The 15,210-nt window shown below is 45.9% G+C and overlaps 1 protein-coding gene across 2 annotated transcripts in view; it reads right to left on the minus strand.

Annotated features, from left to right (window-relative positions):
- Positions 1-15,210, minus strand: part of PTDSS1 (phosphatidylserine synthase 1) — a 64,972-nt gene that overhangs the window by 8,717 nt on the left and 41,045 nt on the right. For both annotated transcript variants that reach the window (XM_082364368.1, XM_082364367.1), the window contains 4 exons: positions 14,457-14,598; positions 12,408-12,520; positions 9,387-9,452; positions 3,042-3,141 (listed from right to left, as the gene is read on the minus strand). In XM_082364368.1, the coding sequence (XP_082220494.1) occupies positions 3,042-3,141; positions 9,387-9,452; positions 12,408-12,520; positions 14,457-14,598 (421 nt within the window). The remainder of the gene's footprint in view (positions 1-3,041; positions 3,142-9,386; positions 9,453-12,407; positions 12,521-14,456; positions 14,599-15,210) is intronic.

A 15,210-nucleotide genomic window follows, 5' to 3' on the forward strand; every position in this document is an offset into this window, starting at 1 on the left:
GGGTGAATGAGTAGAGCCGGAGGGCTCACTTGGGGGCTGACAGAGGAGAGGAAGCAGCCGCCTGGGTCTTAGGCTGGGGCGCGTGAGGGATGGGAGAGCCGTTCACTGTGATCCTTTGTGATCCTGAGCACACATCACCTCCAGGAGCTTCGCCCCAGCTTGTCTGCTGCTCTCTCCAGGGCTCCTCTAGCTCCGTGCACACACATCTTTCTTTTTTTTTTTCACACCTTTATTGGAGTATAATTGCTTGACAATGGTGTGTTAGTTTCTGCTGTATAACAAAGTGAATCTGCTATATGTATACATATATCCCCATATCTCCTCCTTCTTGCGTCTCCCTCCCACCCTCCCTATTCCACCCCTCTAGGTGGTCACAAAGCACCGAGCTGATCTCCCTGTGCTATGCGGCTGCTTCCCACTAGCTATCTATTTCACATTTGGTAGTGTATATATGTCCATGCCACTTTCTCACTTCGTCCCAGCTTACCCTTCCCCCTCCCCGTGTCCTCAAGTCTGTTCTCTACGTCTGCATCTTTATTCCTGTCCTGTCACTAGGTTCATCAGTACCGCTTTTTAAAATTCCACATATACGTGTTAGCATACGGTGTTTGTTTTTCTCTTTCTGACTTACCTCACTCTATATGACAGATTCTAGGTCCATCCACCTCACTACAACACACACATCTTTTATGATGTTTGTAATATAAGTAGTTTGCATGTGTAATTCCCACGTAGACTTGGAGATCCTCCGAAGGGGGACACCCGTGGAGGGGGAGCAGGAAATCTCCAGCCAGACTATCTGGGTTTGAGCCCTGGCTCTGCCACATGCTACCTGTGTGACCTTAGGTAAGTTAGTGAACCTCTCTGTGCCTTTATCTATAAAAGAGGGATAATAAAGTACCTCCCCTCAAAGTGTAAAGATCAAATATGCAATTCATGAAAAGTGCTTCAAACACTGTCTGGCACCTCGTAAACATGAATAAATCTTCACCATCACCTGCCTGTGTGGCTCCAGCACCAGGGCCGCTCTAACAAGAACGTGGCAACATGACAGACTTATAAGGGACTATGCTAAGTGACACAGAGACTGAGAAACGGGTCATGTCCTCAAAATAAGCTACCATCATACAGACACCAAGGCAGATCAAAATTCACCAACGTAAGGAGGCATATGCTAAGGGTCTAATCAGTAAAACAGAGTGAAAATCTCTAAAACTTAGAGAGAGACTGGAGGAGCCCCACTGGCTGGGTGACTAGAGACGGCTCCTTGGACACGGCCTTGGGGAGACCTTTCTGGCTGCTGATGCCCCAGGGGGAGGCCCACAGTGGGCCGTTGTGAGAAGGGCCTTTGGCCCACGTCCCAGGAGTCCCGCCTGCCTCAATCTCCTTGTGGTCCCAGCGGCGCCAGGTAAGGGCTGCACCCACACCTGCCCACCGCCATGGGTCACGCTACAATTCACAGAGCTGGGGTGCCCACACCAGACAGAAATGTGAGGTGCGCATGGTGAGATCTTCTGGCCCATCTGACACACTGCCCCTAACCAATCCTTATATCTAGTCACACTGCAACAGAAAAAATACATCTGAGCATTAATTCCGGAGCCTGAGTACAAAGGAGATCATTATTCCCTTTCGTTGTTCAAGATAAAACAGGACAGAACAGGCTCAAGGTGCCCTGGCACAGTTAGGATTTCTAGCAAGTAACCCTAAAAATAGACACCATAAAAGGCAATAAGAAGAGTTTAGTCTTGTTCCCCCTCCCCACCAATTAGACCTGAATCTGATTAAGCCTCTAGATCCAGCTACCAATTTACAGAAGATACAGAGGACAAAGAAATCTGTTAAGTTACAGTAAGGATGGAGTCAGTAAAACCAGACTGAGGGAAAATCTAGAAGACAAAAGGGCTTGTTTCTTCAATGTAAAGGTGAGAGCTGGAGACAGAGGGAAAACTGTAGATTAAGAGAGACCTTTTATTAAAAGGCATGCCAACCAATTGCAATCAGTGGATGTTGATTCAAATAAACTGCTAAAGAATACAAAATGTAAGGAAACGTTAGAAATGTGAACTTTGATTAGCTATTTGACAGTATGAAGGAATTAATTCTTTTTCCGGTGTGATAATGGTACGGTGGTTGCACCAACCAAAAAGCATTCTTATCTTCTTTTAGAGATACATCCTGAAATAGTAAAGTGGGTCTGCTTCAAAGTAACCCAGGGTTGGGGATAATGAGTATGGAATATAAGGACATAAGACTGGCCATGGGTTGATAATTGTTGAAACTGGATGATGGGTGCATGACGGGTGAGCGACCCCCTATCTACTTCCACATATGTTTGAAATTTTCTATGATCATTAAAAAAAAAAAAGCCTAAGTTAATTTTCCGGACCGAGTAAGTAAAAGGGAAGAATCTTAAATGATTCCCCAAAGTAACAAAACAAATTAAGAAGCGCAATCACAGAATTTTAAGCTAGGCAAGATCTTGCTTCATTTGAAAGATGAGGGAAAAGTCCCAGGACAACGGAGCTGGAGGCCCCCAGGGCTCTTCCCTTCCGAGAGGAAAACACATCCTTCACAGGTTTATAATGTCAGCCCCACGGGGAGGAAACTGTATGGTCTGATTACCTCCAAAAACACCTCACATGGCCTATAAACAACAGTCTGTCATTTTGTACATAAACCCTTGGACAGTAATACATATGTTACGGGACACTGTAACCATCCTTATCCCCTCATGGCAGGCCTGACATTTTCAGCAAGTGTAGACGAATTCTCATAAGCGAAATAAATGAGAGTATGATACACCTGCTGAGGGCATTTGATCAGAACCTGCAAAGGTGACCAATTTTAGGTGCCATGTGGTCCTATGTATTTATTCTTGAACTTCAGACTAGTGGCCAGTCTTGCGTTACTACAGTAGAATGTCCTGTCTATAAATTTCTAAGGAACCTTGGTACACAAGAGTGTTTTGTTTTGTTTTGTTTTAGAAGACACCATGGGGACTTTAACTAACACTTTTGGGTAAAAAAGTAATGACTTACCACACAAAGAAGCCAAAGCACAACATAGAGTATTTGGGTCTTAGAGAAGAGATCTTGTCCAAATTTTATGCAGACAATAGCTTCCAGGAAACCAATGACCCTGTTAGACAGAACAAGAGGTTAAATATGAATTCATCTTATCAGAGCATTATGCATTACCAGAAATATGCATAATTCCATCATAAAGTTCAAGTGGTCATAAGATTTCTGCCCCAAACACGGGAAGCAGGTCCTCAACAAAATGACACTGTGCTTTCTTCAGGAATAATATATATTATTATATATACATACATATTTAGATTTAATTAAAAGTTTATTGTACCGTCACTCCTCTCTTCTTTTCTGCAGACTATTTTTTTTAGAGCAGTTTTAGGTTCACAGGAAACTTGAGGGGAAGGTACAGAGTCCCTATAGCCTCTGCCCCGACACATGCACAGCCGCCCCCGCTGTCAACATGTGTCACAAGTGACGAACCTGCGTTGACACATCACCCAAAGTTCATAGGTTATGTCAGAGTTCACGCTTGGTGATGTACATTCTATGGGTTTGGACAGATGTATAATGACAGGTATCCACCATTAGAGGGTCATACCGAATGGTTTCACTGCCCTGAAAACCCTCTGTGCTCTACCTCTTCATCCTTCTATCCGTCGCCAGAAATAATCAAATATTCTTTACATCTTCCTTCCTCACAGACTACAATCTCGACTCGTACGTCTTCATAGCCGGAGGCTGCCTGGTATCATCTAAGTCGGAGCTTATCACAACGGGTGGACAGACGCCCCCTTGGCTGGGACCCTTGCAGGGCCAGGGAACCTACTACCTCTGTGGGCAGCTGCTTCTGCTGCTCAGTCTCTTTAGCTGTCGGGAAGTCATTCCTTGTCTCCTGGTATCTGCCAGGAGGCTGGTATCTGCCTGGTATCTGCCTCCTTCCACCCCTGGTCCTAACTCTGCCCTCCGCAGTCGTATAGGGGAGTGTGAGCCTTCCAGGTGAGTCTTTCAGTAACTTGAAGGCAGCAATCACATTCCCTCCCAGCCATCTTAGAATTTCCAGATTTAATAGGCTCCAGTTCTGCTGCTGATAAAAACCCTTTATCCTCTGCATCTGTAAGCAATTTTGCTGAATACAAAAACGTTGGAAAAAAAACCTTCCACGTTTCCCTCTTTCATTAAAACATGAAAGAAGAAAGCTAATCTTGTATAATACAACTTCATCTATGAATATTAAAATCAGACCTTTATTAAGGTTCAGAGCTTGAAGGTAGGAACGGATGAGGTGAGGGTGACATAGCCGGTCACGTGATCCCAAAGACTGCCCAGGAACAGCGATTTCAGATAAGGCCCACCTTAGGTGTGCCTTGCTCACGACAGGATCTAGAGGGACTGGTCTTGTTGCACACATAATCTCTAAAAGGGCAGGAAGGGGCCCAGAAGGCCCCCGGTCCCCTCCCTACTGGCAGACACAGAGGTCACTGCCATGGTCAAATGGATGGACGGCTCTAAACAACTGAATGCCCAGAGTCAGAACCACCTGTGCAAAGCAAAGTCTCCTGGACACGTCTCTAGAGAATCTGGAGCTGTCTTGGCCCACAGCCCCAACGAAACAAGGTTAGGAGTGGTCGCCTGAATCTTTACAGAGCACCCCCTCTTCCTCCCCACCTCCCGGCCACAACAAAGGTCGGCACGTTCGAGAGCAGGGCTGAGGTCGACTGTCACACTGAAGTCGAGGTCGCGAGCCGACACTAGAAGGCAGGGAAGCAGCGAGGGCAAGGGTGCCTGCCAGCGGACACACAGAGCGTATGCTGCCTCTTGCTGGGACCTCTTGCTGGGACACATCAGAAACTGTTAAGCCCAGGAAAGAAGTCTGCCTACCTGCCCTTAACCAGACAGAACACCCAGAGCTTTCTGTGAGAGGTTTCTGGGTATTCAAGTCGACTGAGGCAGCTTTCAAGAGCTTCGTGACCAGCAGACTAGAGCTGTTTCTCCAACTTCTGTGATCTGAGACCCACGGCAGGAAGCATATTTTTCACTGTGGCCCAGTACACACACACACACACACACACACACACGACTGAAACAAAAGTCACACAAAACAACTGTCCCCTGGCTCTGACATCTTCCTACTCTATTTCATTTTCAGAAAATGCTGTTCAGGACCCAGTCTGTTGACTTCATAACGACCTGAAGTTTGCCCTAAAGACCAGTGTTTTTCAGTCAGGAACTTTAGGATATGACTTGACCCCACGTGCTGAGGAATCTTAGCTGAGCTGTTGTCCGTGAAGGTGACCTTGAGCAGAGACTGGGGCGGGGGGGGGGGGGCGGGAGGGGGCCAGGAGTGAGGGGAGGGGGCAGAGCGAGGTCAGGGTAACACGGGTCTTGAGGGCCACCCCAGAGCTTGGCTTTTAGTCTGAGGGACACGGGAGCTCCTGGGGGGTTGGAGCAGAGGGTTGGATGTGATTCACTCTACGTTTTAAGGTGATCGTTCTGGCGGCTGAACTGAGAACTGCGGTAAGGAGCAGAGTGGTGCAGGGGCGCTTTTTCTAGTCCAGGCCGAGGACCTGGGGGGAGATGTGGGGATGTGGGAAGTGGCAGGAGCTGGCGTGCATCAAACCCAACAGTCACGTGGACCCTTTACCCACCAGCCATGGCCCCTCACCATCATCCCTGGCCCTGAGGAAGTGATAGCTGAGCTGAGCCTTAACCACATAGAAAGCACTTTCAATCATGCTCCATGGAACGTCCTGACTGCTTAAGAACCCCCGGGACAGGACGGAGAGGGTGAGAAGGAGGCAAAGGGTCCTGGGTGGGGTACCCAGAACCATTCTGCTCGATTGTTTTGCTGTATGTTAGGGTCTGGAGCAAGATGTCCTTGGAGGAAAGGGATTTTCTAAAAAAAAATTTTGTGACTACCGCAGAGGCTTGGGGCTGTCAGTGCAGGTGTTTTTGAGCAAGGGAGCAGAGAGTGGCAGGAAAAAGGGTAGTCAGTCTGGAGGAGGATGGGATGAAGGGGAAGATACCAGAAAAAGGAAACTGGCAACAAAGCTACCCTTGCAGTGTGAGCGCTGAGAGTGGGAAACAGGCGCGTGGGCCGGAGGGAAGGCGGCGTGAGAGGCTGTGAGCAAAGGTCAACGGGAGGATGGCGGTGACCAGGTGTGCTGGGGAGGTTGGAGGGGTCGGGTGAGGCCTCCTCTGGTTGTCCGTTCCCCTCTGCACACTCCCTCCTCCTAGAAGGACCCTGTGCTTCACGTTGTGTCTACCCTTAAAAAATAAAAAAGGAGCCTGGAAGAACAACGGCATGATTACAAGAAGCTGCAGAGGGCAGAGGGGTGGAGGGGAAGCCAGCAACGGAAACTGAGACGCAGCAGAAAAGGAAGCGGAAAACCCACAGGGCAGCTGCTGTAGAAGGAAGAGAACAGTTTCAAGAGGGCAGACACCGCGGAGAAGATAGGAGAGATGAGGGTGGAGAAGGACGTGCTGATGTGGAGCTGACCTTGGACAGGACAATCGGCACAGCAGCAGAGGCGGCAGCTTACTGTCAGGGGTCACCAGTAGGGCTGGGATAACACGTGCCAGGAAGCTAGTGGGGTGAGGGGCGGTTCTGAGAGCAACTGGGCCCCAGGCACCGCTGACTCTGACCCAAGCCCTGGAGGCCCAGCAACTTTCCAGAGGAGGAAAAGTGACTGCTCATTCCGGTTACAGCCAAAGCTCGGATGCTTGCCTTCCAGGGCCAAGGGATCCAACAACTTTTCTTCATAAACCAGCCCAATTCTCTCCTTTGGAGGCACAGAAACTCAATTATAATTGGGGGGAGCTGAGTGGGGAGAAAGGCGAAGATAAAGATGGTGCACACCTGGGGAATCTGTCCACCTCGCCCTGGCCCTGACACACCTATGGAGCTGCAGGAACAAGAAGCTGAACTTTCCACACTCCTGTTTCTCCCCGGTGGGTTCCCACTTCCCGGCTGGATAGAGTCCTATCTTGGCTGGGCTCGGCACGGTTAAGTGTAATATAAAAGGCTGTAAAGTTCAGATCTACGGCACAACTGCAGGAGGCCACATTGCAAGTCTGTTCTTCCTTACATCAGCAGCTGTTAATGCCAACTTTCTGAGGGTGTAACGTTTACAGAGGAGGAAAGTGCCCTCTTGAGGAGAACACAATGTGGGGTGTGGGCATGGTGGGCAAGTAGCCTCAGGTGGCCCTGCTCACCTCCCCCCGCCCCACCGGCTCCCCAAAGGCAGAATACGACCGTCACTACACGGGCTCCTACTCTGTTCCCTCGCATCTCCACACCTCGATAGAGCCAAAGTCATTCCAAAGTTAGTGAAAAGAAAACTATAAAGCAGGGACTAGGTGTTAAAGGAAATCAGACATTTCAGCGGTTGTTGTTTGATAGAACACGAAAAAAAAGACAAAGCGAAGGCAACAGGGAAGCCTGGGGAAGGAAGGGGCAGAAGGTGGGAGGTGGTGGGCTCCAAGGGGCAAACACCAGAGAAGAGACTGGAGGCCGGGCCTCCTGTTTCACCGTCACGGGCTGATCGTGCTGACCGCCCAGAGGCAGCTCCTGCCCCTGTTCATGCGCCAGGCAGGTCTGCCCTGCTTGAGTTACGAAGAGGGACTTGCTCTTTTTCAGCATGGCCCACTAGTTCTCAAGGTTCGCTAACCTTGATATCACCATTCTGGGCGTCCTCGAGTCTCTATAATAAAGCATCCTAAGTTAGCCAACTGACCTCTGCATCTCAGATCATTTGCATTTTACTTTCTTTCACCACTCTTCAGCAAGGTGCAGCTTTCTGGAGTGGCGTTTGCCACCACTCTCTGGCCTTGCTCCTCTCGGCTATTTCTCCCTCCACAGGGATTATATTTTCAGACCGCCTGATTAGAAAAAAAACTTTGTTGTAACACTGCCTCTCTCTCTGATCCGCCATCTCCTCTTCCTTAACAGGTAAGTAGACAGAGTTCTGTGGCAAATATACCCACTCTCCGTAGAGTAAGACCGTGGCAAGGACTTGTAAACGTGAAGAGAAAAATGCCCGTGGAAAAAGAGGCATGTGGTGGAAGAAGGAAATGCAGGAAAGATCCCCAGTCCTTGGACAAGACAGTAGGAAGGTAGCCCATCTTCCTCCTTCCTGTGACAGAAGTATATTAGAAATCTGGTAGATGTGTGAATTCTCTATCCCGCCAGATCAGTAATCAATGGAAATCCATCCTATCCATAGGATGGAAATCGAATCCATCCTATCACCCTTTAAGCTACTTTGTGTAGGAAAATCAGCTTACATCACAGAATTTATGAGAAACAGTGACAATGGCCCTTTGTCTTTTGGAAAGAAGGCGGTGGGAAACTTGCCTAGATCAAACTTCACTAACTCCCCAGAATCTGGAGTGAGAGCTCCAGAGACACACACACACACACACACACACACGCATGCACACACGCACGCACGCACGCTTGGAAGGAATGACGACAATGCAACGTAAGCAGCAAGTATCTCTAAATAGTTGATGTCTTTGGATGATGTTTAGTTTCTTTTTTTACATTATCAATATGCATGTAATACAGGGGAAAAAAAGTTACTCTGTTTAAAAATCTGTTGGGGTTTTCATCAGATTTTCTTTATGCTGTCACACGCCATTTAGAACCTAGGTTAGGTCCTGAATGTAAGCTCCCTGAGGGACTGAACTTCACCTACAGGTGTGCTGGATGTCTCTGGAACTTCAGTGGCTAAATGGCATGGTGAGATGTTGATGGTATTGAAGCAGAAGAAGCACTTATCTGAGACACTGAAGAGTATCTCACATTTAATATTGGGGGTTAAACTGGATGACCTCTGCTTTCTTTCAAATCATTTAAATAATTGTAAATTCAGATACAGCATTTGTATTTGTAATGAGACAATAAATTGTCACCATGTGTTAGTTTTCTTTGGGACAATAAAATTAGACCCTGGTAGACAGCAAGCAGCCGCTTTGTGGGGTCTTTCTGGTGTGAAACTAACGTAAAATGTGGTTAAGCCCATCACGATATGTTGTCCCAAACTCACCATCAATCTCACAGGGAATTCAAATAACTCATTTTCTAATTTATTTCAAGAAACAAGGTCTCCAAGTTCTACATGGGAATTATCTTTTGATTTCCTAATATTTTTTAAAAAAACAGTTTCTACATCCCCTTTGTGTAACTTGCCAATTAACTCTTCTAAATTTAAATCAGAAAAGGAATGTTAAAAATGAAAGACACACAAAAACAAAACTGCGCTGAAAGGCACTTAATGTAGGGTTAAGAAATAACCCAAGAAATTCAGAGGCTAAAGTGGTTTTATATGTCCACGATAAAAGATTACTCACCCAAACACCCAGCACTGTGTTCCCACACGCTTGCACTGTGTGTCGGTGAGGTAAGCATAGTACTGTCTGAAAGAACAAAGGTGGAATTCACTGAGAGCTTCTGGAAGACCAGCAAGTCAATATAGAATTAAATCACTTTGACAGGGTGAGTATAAAAAATGTCTGCCTTGTTCCACATACTTGAGCTGCCTGGTCTAGTTCTATTTAAGGGAATAGGAAGCCGGTGCCTGTTGAAACCTTCCTGTAAGAGGCTAAGAATTTGGATTGGGCTGAAGGGGGATGGTTTAAAGAGCCAGATTATTGGCAGAGGCGGTCTTGATTCAGACACAGACTCCCACAGCCTTGAGCCAAAGCCACCCCAGGTGGGGTGCCTCAGTCTCTCTCCATGGAGGTGATTCCAGAAGGTCTCCGGTATGGTCACTGTCTCCTCTGGCTCTTTCCAGGATAAAGGTTGCTGATCGTAACCAGGCGATAAATATATACATTTGTGGCTCTCAGAAACAGGAATGGGACTGTAGCTGCGCCTCACTGTCACTGAGGCTGATAACTTTGAATGTTACTGACGTGATCAGCAAAGAGGCGATGACACGGAGTTGAGAGGCTTCGTGCAGCAGTCACACAATAGAAATACAGTATGAGCCTCAAATGCAATTTAAAGTTTTCTAATAACTGTGTTAAAAAAGTAAAAAGTATAACTGATTCACTCTGTTATAAAGCAGAAACTAACACACCATTGTAAAGCAATTATACTTAACCGTGTTAAAAAAGTAAAAAGTATAACTGATTCACTTTGTTATAAAGCAGAAACTAACACACCATTGTAAAGCAATTATACTCCAATAAAGATGCTAAAAAAAAAAAGTAAAAAAGGAACAGATGAAATTCATTTTAATAATTTATTTATATATAATCCAATATATTGAAAACATTATAAAGAAGCATTTTATACTGTGTTTGCACTAAGCCTTCAAGGTCCAGTGTGTGTTCTACACGTACAGCACATTTCGGGATGACTGGCCACACTCCCAGTGCTCAGTAGCCACATGTGGGAGAGGCTGCCTGTGGGACAGTGCAGGCTTAGAGTCTCATTACTGCCCCTGAAACTTAACCCATCATCTTCTGGGGGGGGGGGTGTGTGGAGGTGGGTCACAGACTCCTTTGAGAGTTTGATGAAAGCTATGATAAAGGCACATAAAACATGCACACAGAATTTTGCATTAAACTTCGGGGGGTTCACGGATGCCTGAAGTTCATCCATAAACTATCGCCTCTGTACCCCAAAGTGAAGAATTGTAACTATAAAGAATTCAGGTTTTCCTCTAACTTCCCATTTTCATTACCTAATTTGCTTTTGCCAGTTCAGCTACTTTACTAATTGTGTCCATGTCCTATACTGCACATTATATTATTAGATTAAAAGAATGTTCACTCAAATATCTTCTCAAAGCAGAGTCATGTGAAAGTCTAAAAAGGAAGAAAATGGAGATCTGGTATGTATGTATGATTTATACTGAAGCCTATGAGCTTTCTCTCCTTTTTAGGGCCTGGCATTTCCTAATTGGGACCTAAAACCCATCAGAGTACTTCCATCTTTCCAAGAAGCTTGTCAAACCATCTCCTTACATATGAATAGCCTCAAGTGGTGTAGGAACACAGAAAGTGGCTAAGTTCTAAATAAAAAAGAATTGTGTGGAAACCCATAGGGTTTGGCAAAAATTTTAAGGAGCTCTCGAAAAGTCTGAACACTGGATTTTTAGTCTCTGGTCTAATCTCTAGTTTTTGTTGTGAAATGTTTAACAATATTGAAATTTTCATGATAAATCACATGTGGTTTGCTGTTCTGTTTTATAGGACATTTCTTTCCCCGCTTATTGACTTTGTTGATTGCTCCTAATTTTATGAAGAAACTGCTGCTAATCTTTCCTGAAAATAACTGGAAGCCTCAAATTAAATCAAATTTTAAATACAGTAGGGAGGCTCCAACCCACCAAAGGAAAATTGCATTCCTGAGATAACTACTTCGACGGACCACTGGTCTATAAAGTGACAAAAGGCTGCGGTTTACCAGCTGTTACTTTCCTGTTTATATATATATATATATATATAATAAATATATTTGTAATAACGAATGAGGACAAGAAAAGGTGCTAGCTGGGGGTGAGAGCTATGTCTGACCAAGGAAAACAACCACTCTCCCTGGCAAGTGAGACCTTCTACTTGTGGAGTTCACAAGTCCATTACAAGTAATGAATTAAGTTATCCTACAGCTTCTAAAGAGCAAACCCTTTTATCTGCTTGGTTTGTATTTATATCAGCTGTGCAGAGATCTTGGGTGTTTCTGCTGATCAATGCCGGTCCTCCATACTAGATATAAAACCCCAATACCATTTCCAAATAGGAACAATGAAACAAATGCAAGTGTTTCGCTTTGAAGTCCACTGGGATCGGTCCACGTCGGGGACAGTCTCTGAGCACTGCCACATCTCTAAGGCCCTACCTGAGTCATGAATCCAGGAGAAGGATGGCAATGAACACCCATCCTTGTCCCTGTTGTCCTGGAGGACCACAGGAAGGACATTTTTAAAAGGAAATTAACTTAACTGGCTCTAAAAGAACTAATAAAGTCTCATTCTAAAAATAACATAATTTATTACTTCAATCCACCATAAAAACGGTTGTTATTTTTCAATAATCTCAGGAAGAAAACCTCAGCATTTCTGTTACTCATTTTGTTTTAAGTAGGATGGTATGGGGGGAAAAAGAACAGCAGTGAAGATCATAAAGGGGTTTGAAAATAATGGTGGGGTGCTGGTCTTCATGTTACTGAGGTCTGAGAGGCAAAACGTTTTCTTCATATTCTGGATGTATAAGTCTTTTTTTTTTTTTCCCCCTGGATGTATAATTCTTCAGAATGACATTTTCATGGAAAATCTGCTAGTTTACGTGACTTCGCTTATGTTACATAGGAGAATACAAAGCAGGTAAACATGCCAATTGACGGTCAGGCTAACACAGAATTACCTCACTGTGGGAGCCGTGATGCCACCAATAAAGAGAATTCTACACCAACTTAACGGATGACCGGCTTGGAACACAAAGATATGTTTCAGGAAGAAGGTATTCAACTCAGTCAGCTGCAAAAGAAGGAGGCGTGAGTCAACGTGGTGCTTCGTGCTAAGTCATGAACATCTATTCCTTCAATGGACATTCTACAGCTAAAAATAACTGGTATGTTCAAAGCATTTCCAGAAAAGATACCGGGTCTCTAAGGGTTGCTGTTTAAGCCCGGTAACAACCAGTACAACACAGGCACCAACCAAGCAGGGGTCCAGGGGAGGTGCTGTGTGTTGAGAGGGGCACAGGGGGCTTCAGCCATCTGTCGTGTTGCCAGATTCATGTGACTGTCACCTGGCTCACGTGTGTGAGCTGCTGGGACAGTCGGGAGAGAGATGCTTTAAGAGCAAAATGATGAAAACAAATCTGTGCCGTGGAACACCTCCGCAGCCCGACAGAAATGAGGCCAGGTTGAAAAGTCTGACAGCAGCAAAGGAGGCTCTTCAATAACCAAAAGAAGCTTGAGGCGCGTGTGCGTGACTGAGAGATGACTGTGGACTCGGTCAGCTCGTGCCAGGGACCGAGCAGATCCTCAACCGAAGGCAGCTCTTAAAAGTGGGTGTGGGGTTGGTCCAGGCTTCACCTGGCAGTGGGATTGCTCCCTGAGGGCGGCGCCCAGTACCGCTTGTCCCATGACCCGTCCTGGCAGCACAAAAGAGATGGCCACCAGGAAATCTGTGCTCAATGCCCACAGGCCACTGCATTTCCCCTCCAGATTAAGCAAGGGGCAGAGATTAGGAAAGGTCACTGCTTTAAGGGCACATCACGGGGACCAGCAGGTTCATTTCAGTGACATAAAATGTGCGTCTTTCCCCACAGGGCTGAGTTTAAGGATATAAAATAAAAACGGTTCACTCCTCACCACATAAGGAAAGCTGATCACTGCACAATGCTCACGATCAAGGGGAAAGTGGGCCCAGCGGAATTCTGCCGTTCTAGGAGCACATTCCGCTCTCTCTCCTGGGCAAATCCAAATTCCTCCTAGGTCCTCGCAATAAAAGAAAACCTCTACCTTCCCTGGCATTGCCCCGTAAGATAAAACTTAATCGTACTCCATTTACATACACACTGACTTCCCCAAACCATGGTGACTATATAACTATTCACAAACACTTCTGTAGCCATAAACTCCATTTATTGACATGGGCATTATTATTCTCCCTCTGTGGACAAGGACCGTCTATCTTTAAAGCGACACACGCCCATTTTCTCCTTACGTTGGGAGTATTTTGTGCATATGTGTTCAAAATATGTCTGATGATTCTGAAAGACCCTTCAGGTGAAAGCTGGTTTCCCTCAGCTAGTCTCCCAAAGTTGTGAAACAATTAACCTGGGGGCAGGAGGGACAGTAAAAAAGGCTGCCTCTGGAAAACAGAGTCGTTGGGTAATCCCTTTCCAAGACCCCTGGCTGTCTGAATCGCTTCAGTCTGCTTGGAGCGAGAGCCACTCTCCACCGCCGACACCACTCTGGAGGACCCAGGTCCCCAAAGGGCTCCAGTCCCCACAGGTAGCAGAGGGCTTCTGTATTTAGCGTTCTACAAATTACCCAAAGTGGTAACAGCTGAGGCACAATTTTAAAACTCAAATACTGAATTTGGACTGCAAGAAAAAGCCTTACGTTTGTTGCTGTGGTCCTGAAAACGATCATTCGAGAAATTAATCCAATGCCTAACTCACTGGGTGATAGATGCCGAGCACAAAGTTTTTACAGGGAATTTTAATCTGTTTCCAATTTGTAATTCAAAGATCCATATTTTAAAATGTCTTCACGACGAAGCAAGACCTTAGGCGTAACAGCATCTCTTTAATTATTCTCTATGTCAGCTGCAGAATATTACATCTTCCAAAGCATCGAGCTGATAAGTAATGTCAACTAGCATGAACCCTAAATTCCTGGATGGTTTTTATTCTGTTTTTGTTTTTTTTTCCCCTACTTTTGAGCATTTGAAGAAATACCTGCCAGATGATCATGAAAAGGTATATTCCAGCCACTCTCTGAAATGAAGATTTGGGGTCAAACCACCGGACGTAGGTCCAGCTAGCAGGAGTGAACTGGAGCACGGCTCTTTTGATTTTGCCAGTGGTGGTGTGGATATCCCTGTGAGAAGAAAACAGCTCCGGTGAAAATCCAGAGAGATAGGAGGGGGAAGAAACAAAAAACCAAAAGACTGTAAAAAATGCATTGACTCTCTTACAACCAATGCTCAAAACAGAAAGATTCCTTTCTATTTGAACGTCTCTCCAACAGCGGCCTCTACTTATAGGTGATGCGCTGAGAGCGGCACGCCAGGTGGGGAGCATCAGTGGACTGGCCACGCCAGCACAGGCCACCGTTTGTGAACTGGAGACAAAAGAAGCTGAGGTACATTAAAGACAGCCACCTGGAACTAGGCCAGGAAGGACACGACTCCCACCCATGCCCCCGCCCCCGGGGCGCCCTGATAAAACAGAGAACATGCTGCATATGTGAGGTGACCCGCAGCATTTCCTCACTCTACAGCTTCCTCAATTAAGTGAACAGTTTGGAGTGACGGTGATTTTTAACCTTTCTTAGTTTCAATCCTAGAGATCACTCAGTTTCATATTCCTGTGATAGAAACAAATAGTCCCACGGTTCACAAATGAGAACATTGAGGCTCCGAGAAAGGGAATGGCTGACGCCGGCTCACTTTGTAAACCTCAGAGCTGGGGGTAGATTCTGGTCCTCTTG

The sequence above is a fragment of the Balaenoptera borealis genome (assembly GCF_965194805.1).
Source record: "Balaenoptera borealis genome assembly, chromosome: 17".
NCBI lineage: Eukaryota > Metazoa > Chordata > Mammalia > Artiodactyla > Balaenopteridae > Balaenoptera > Balaenoptera borealis.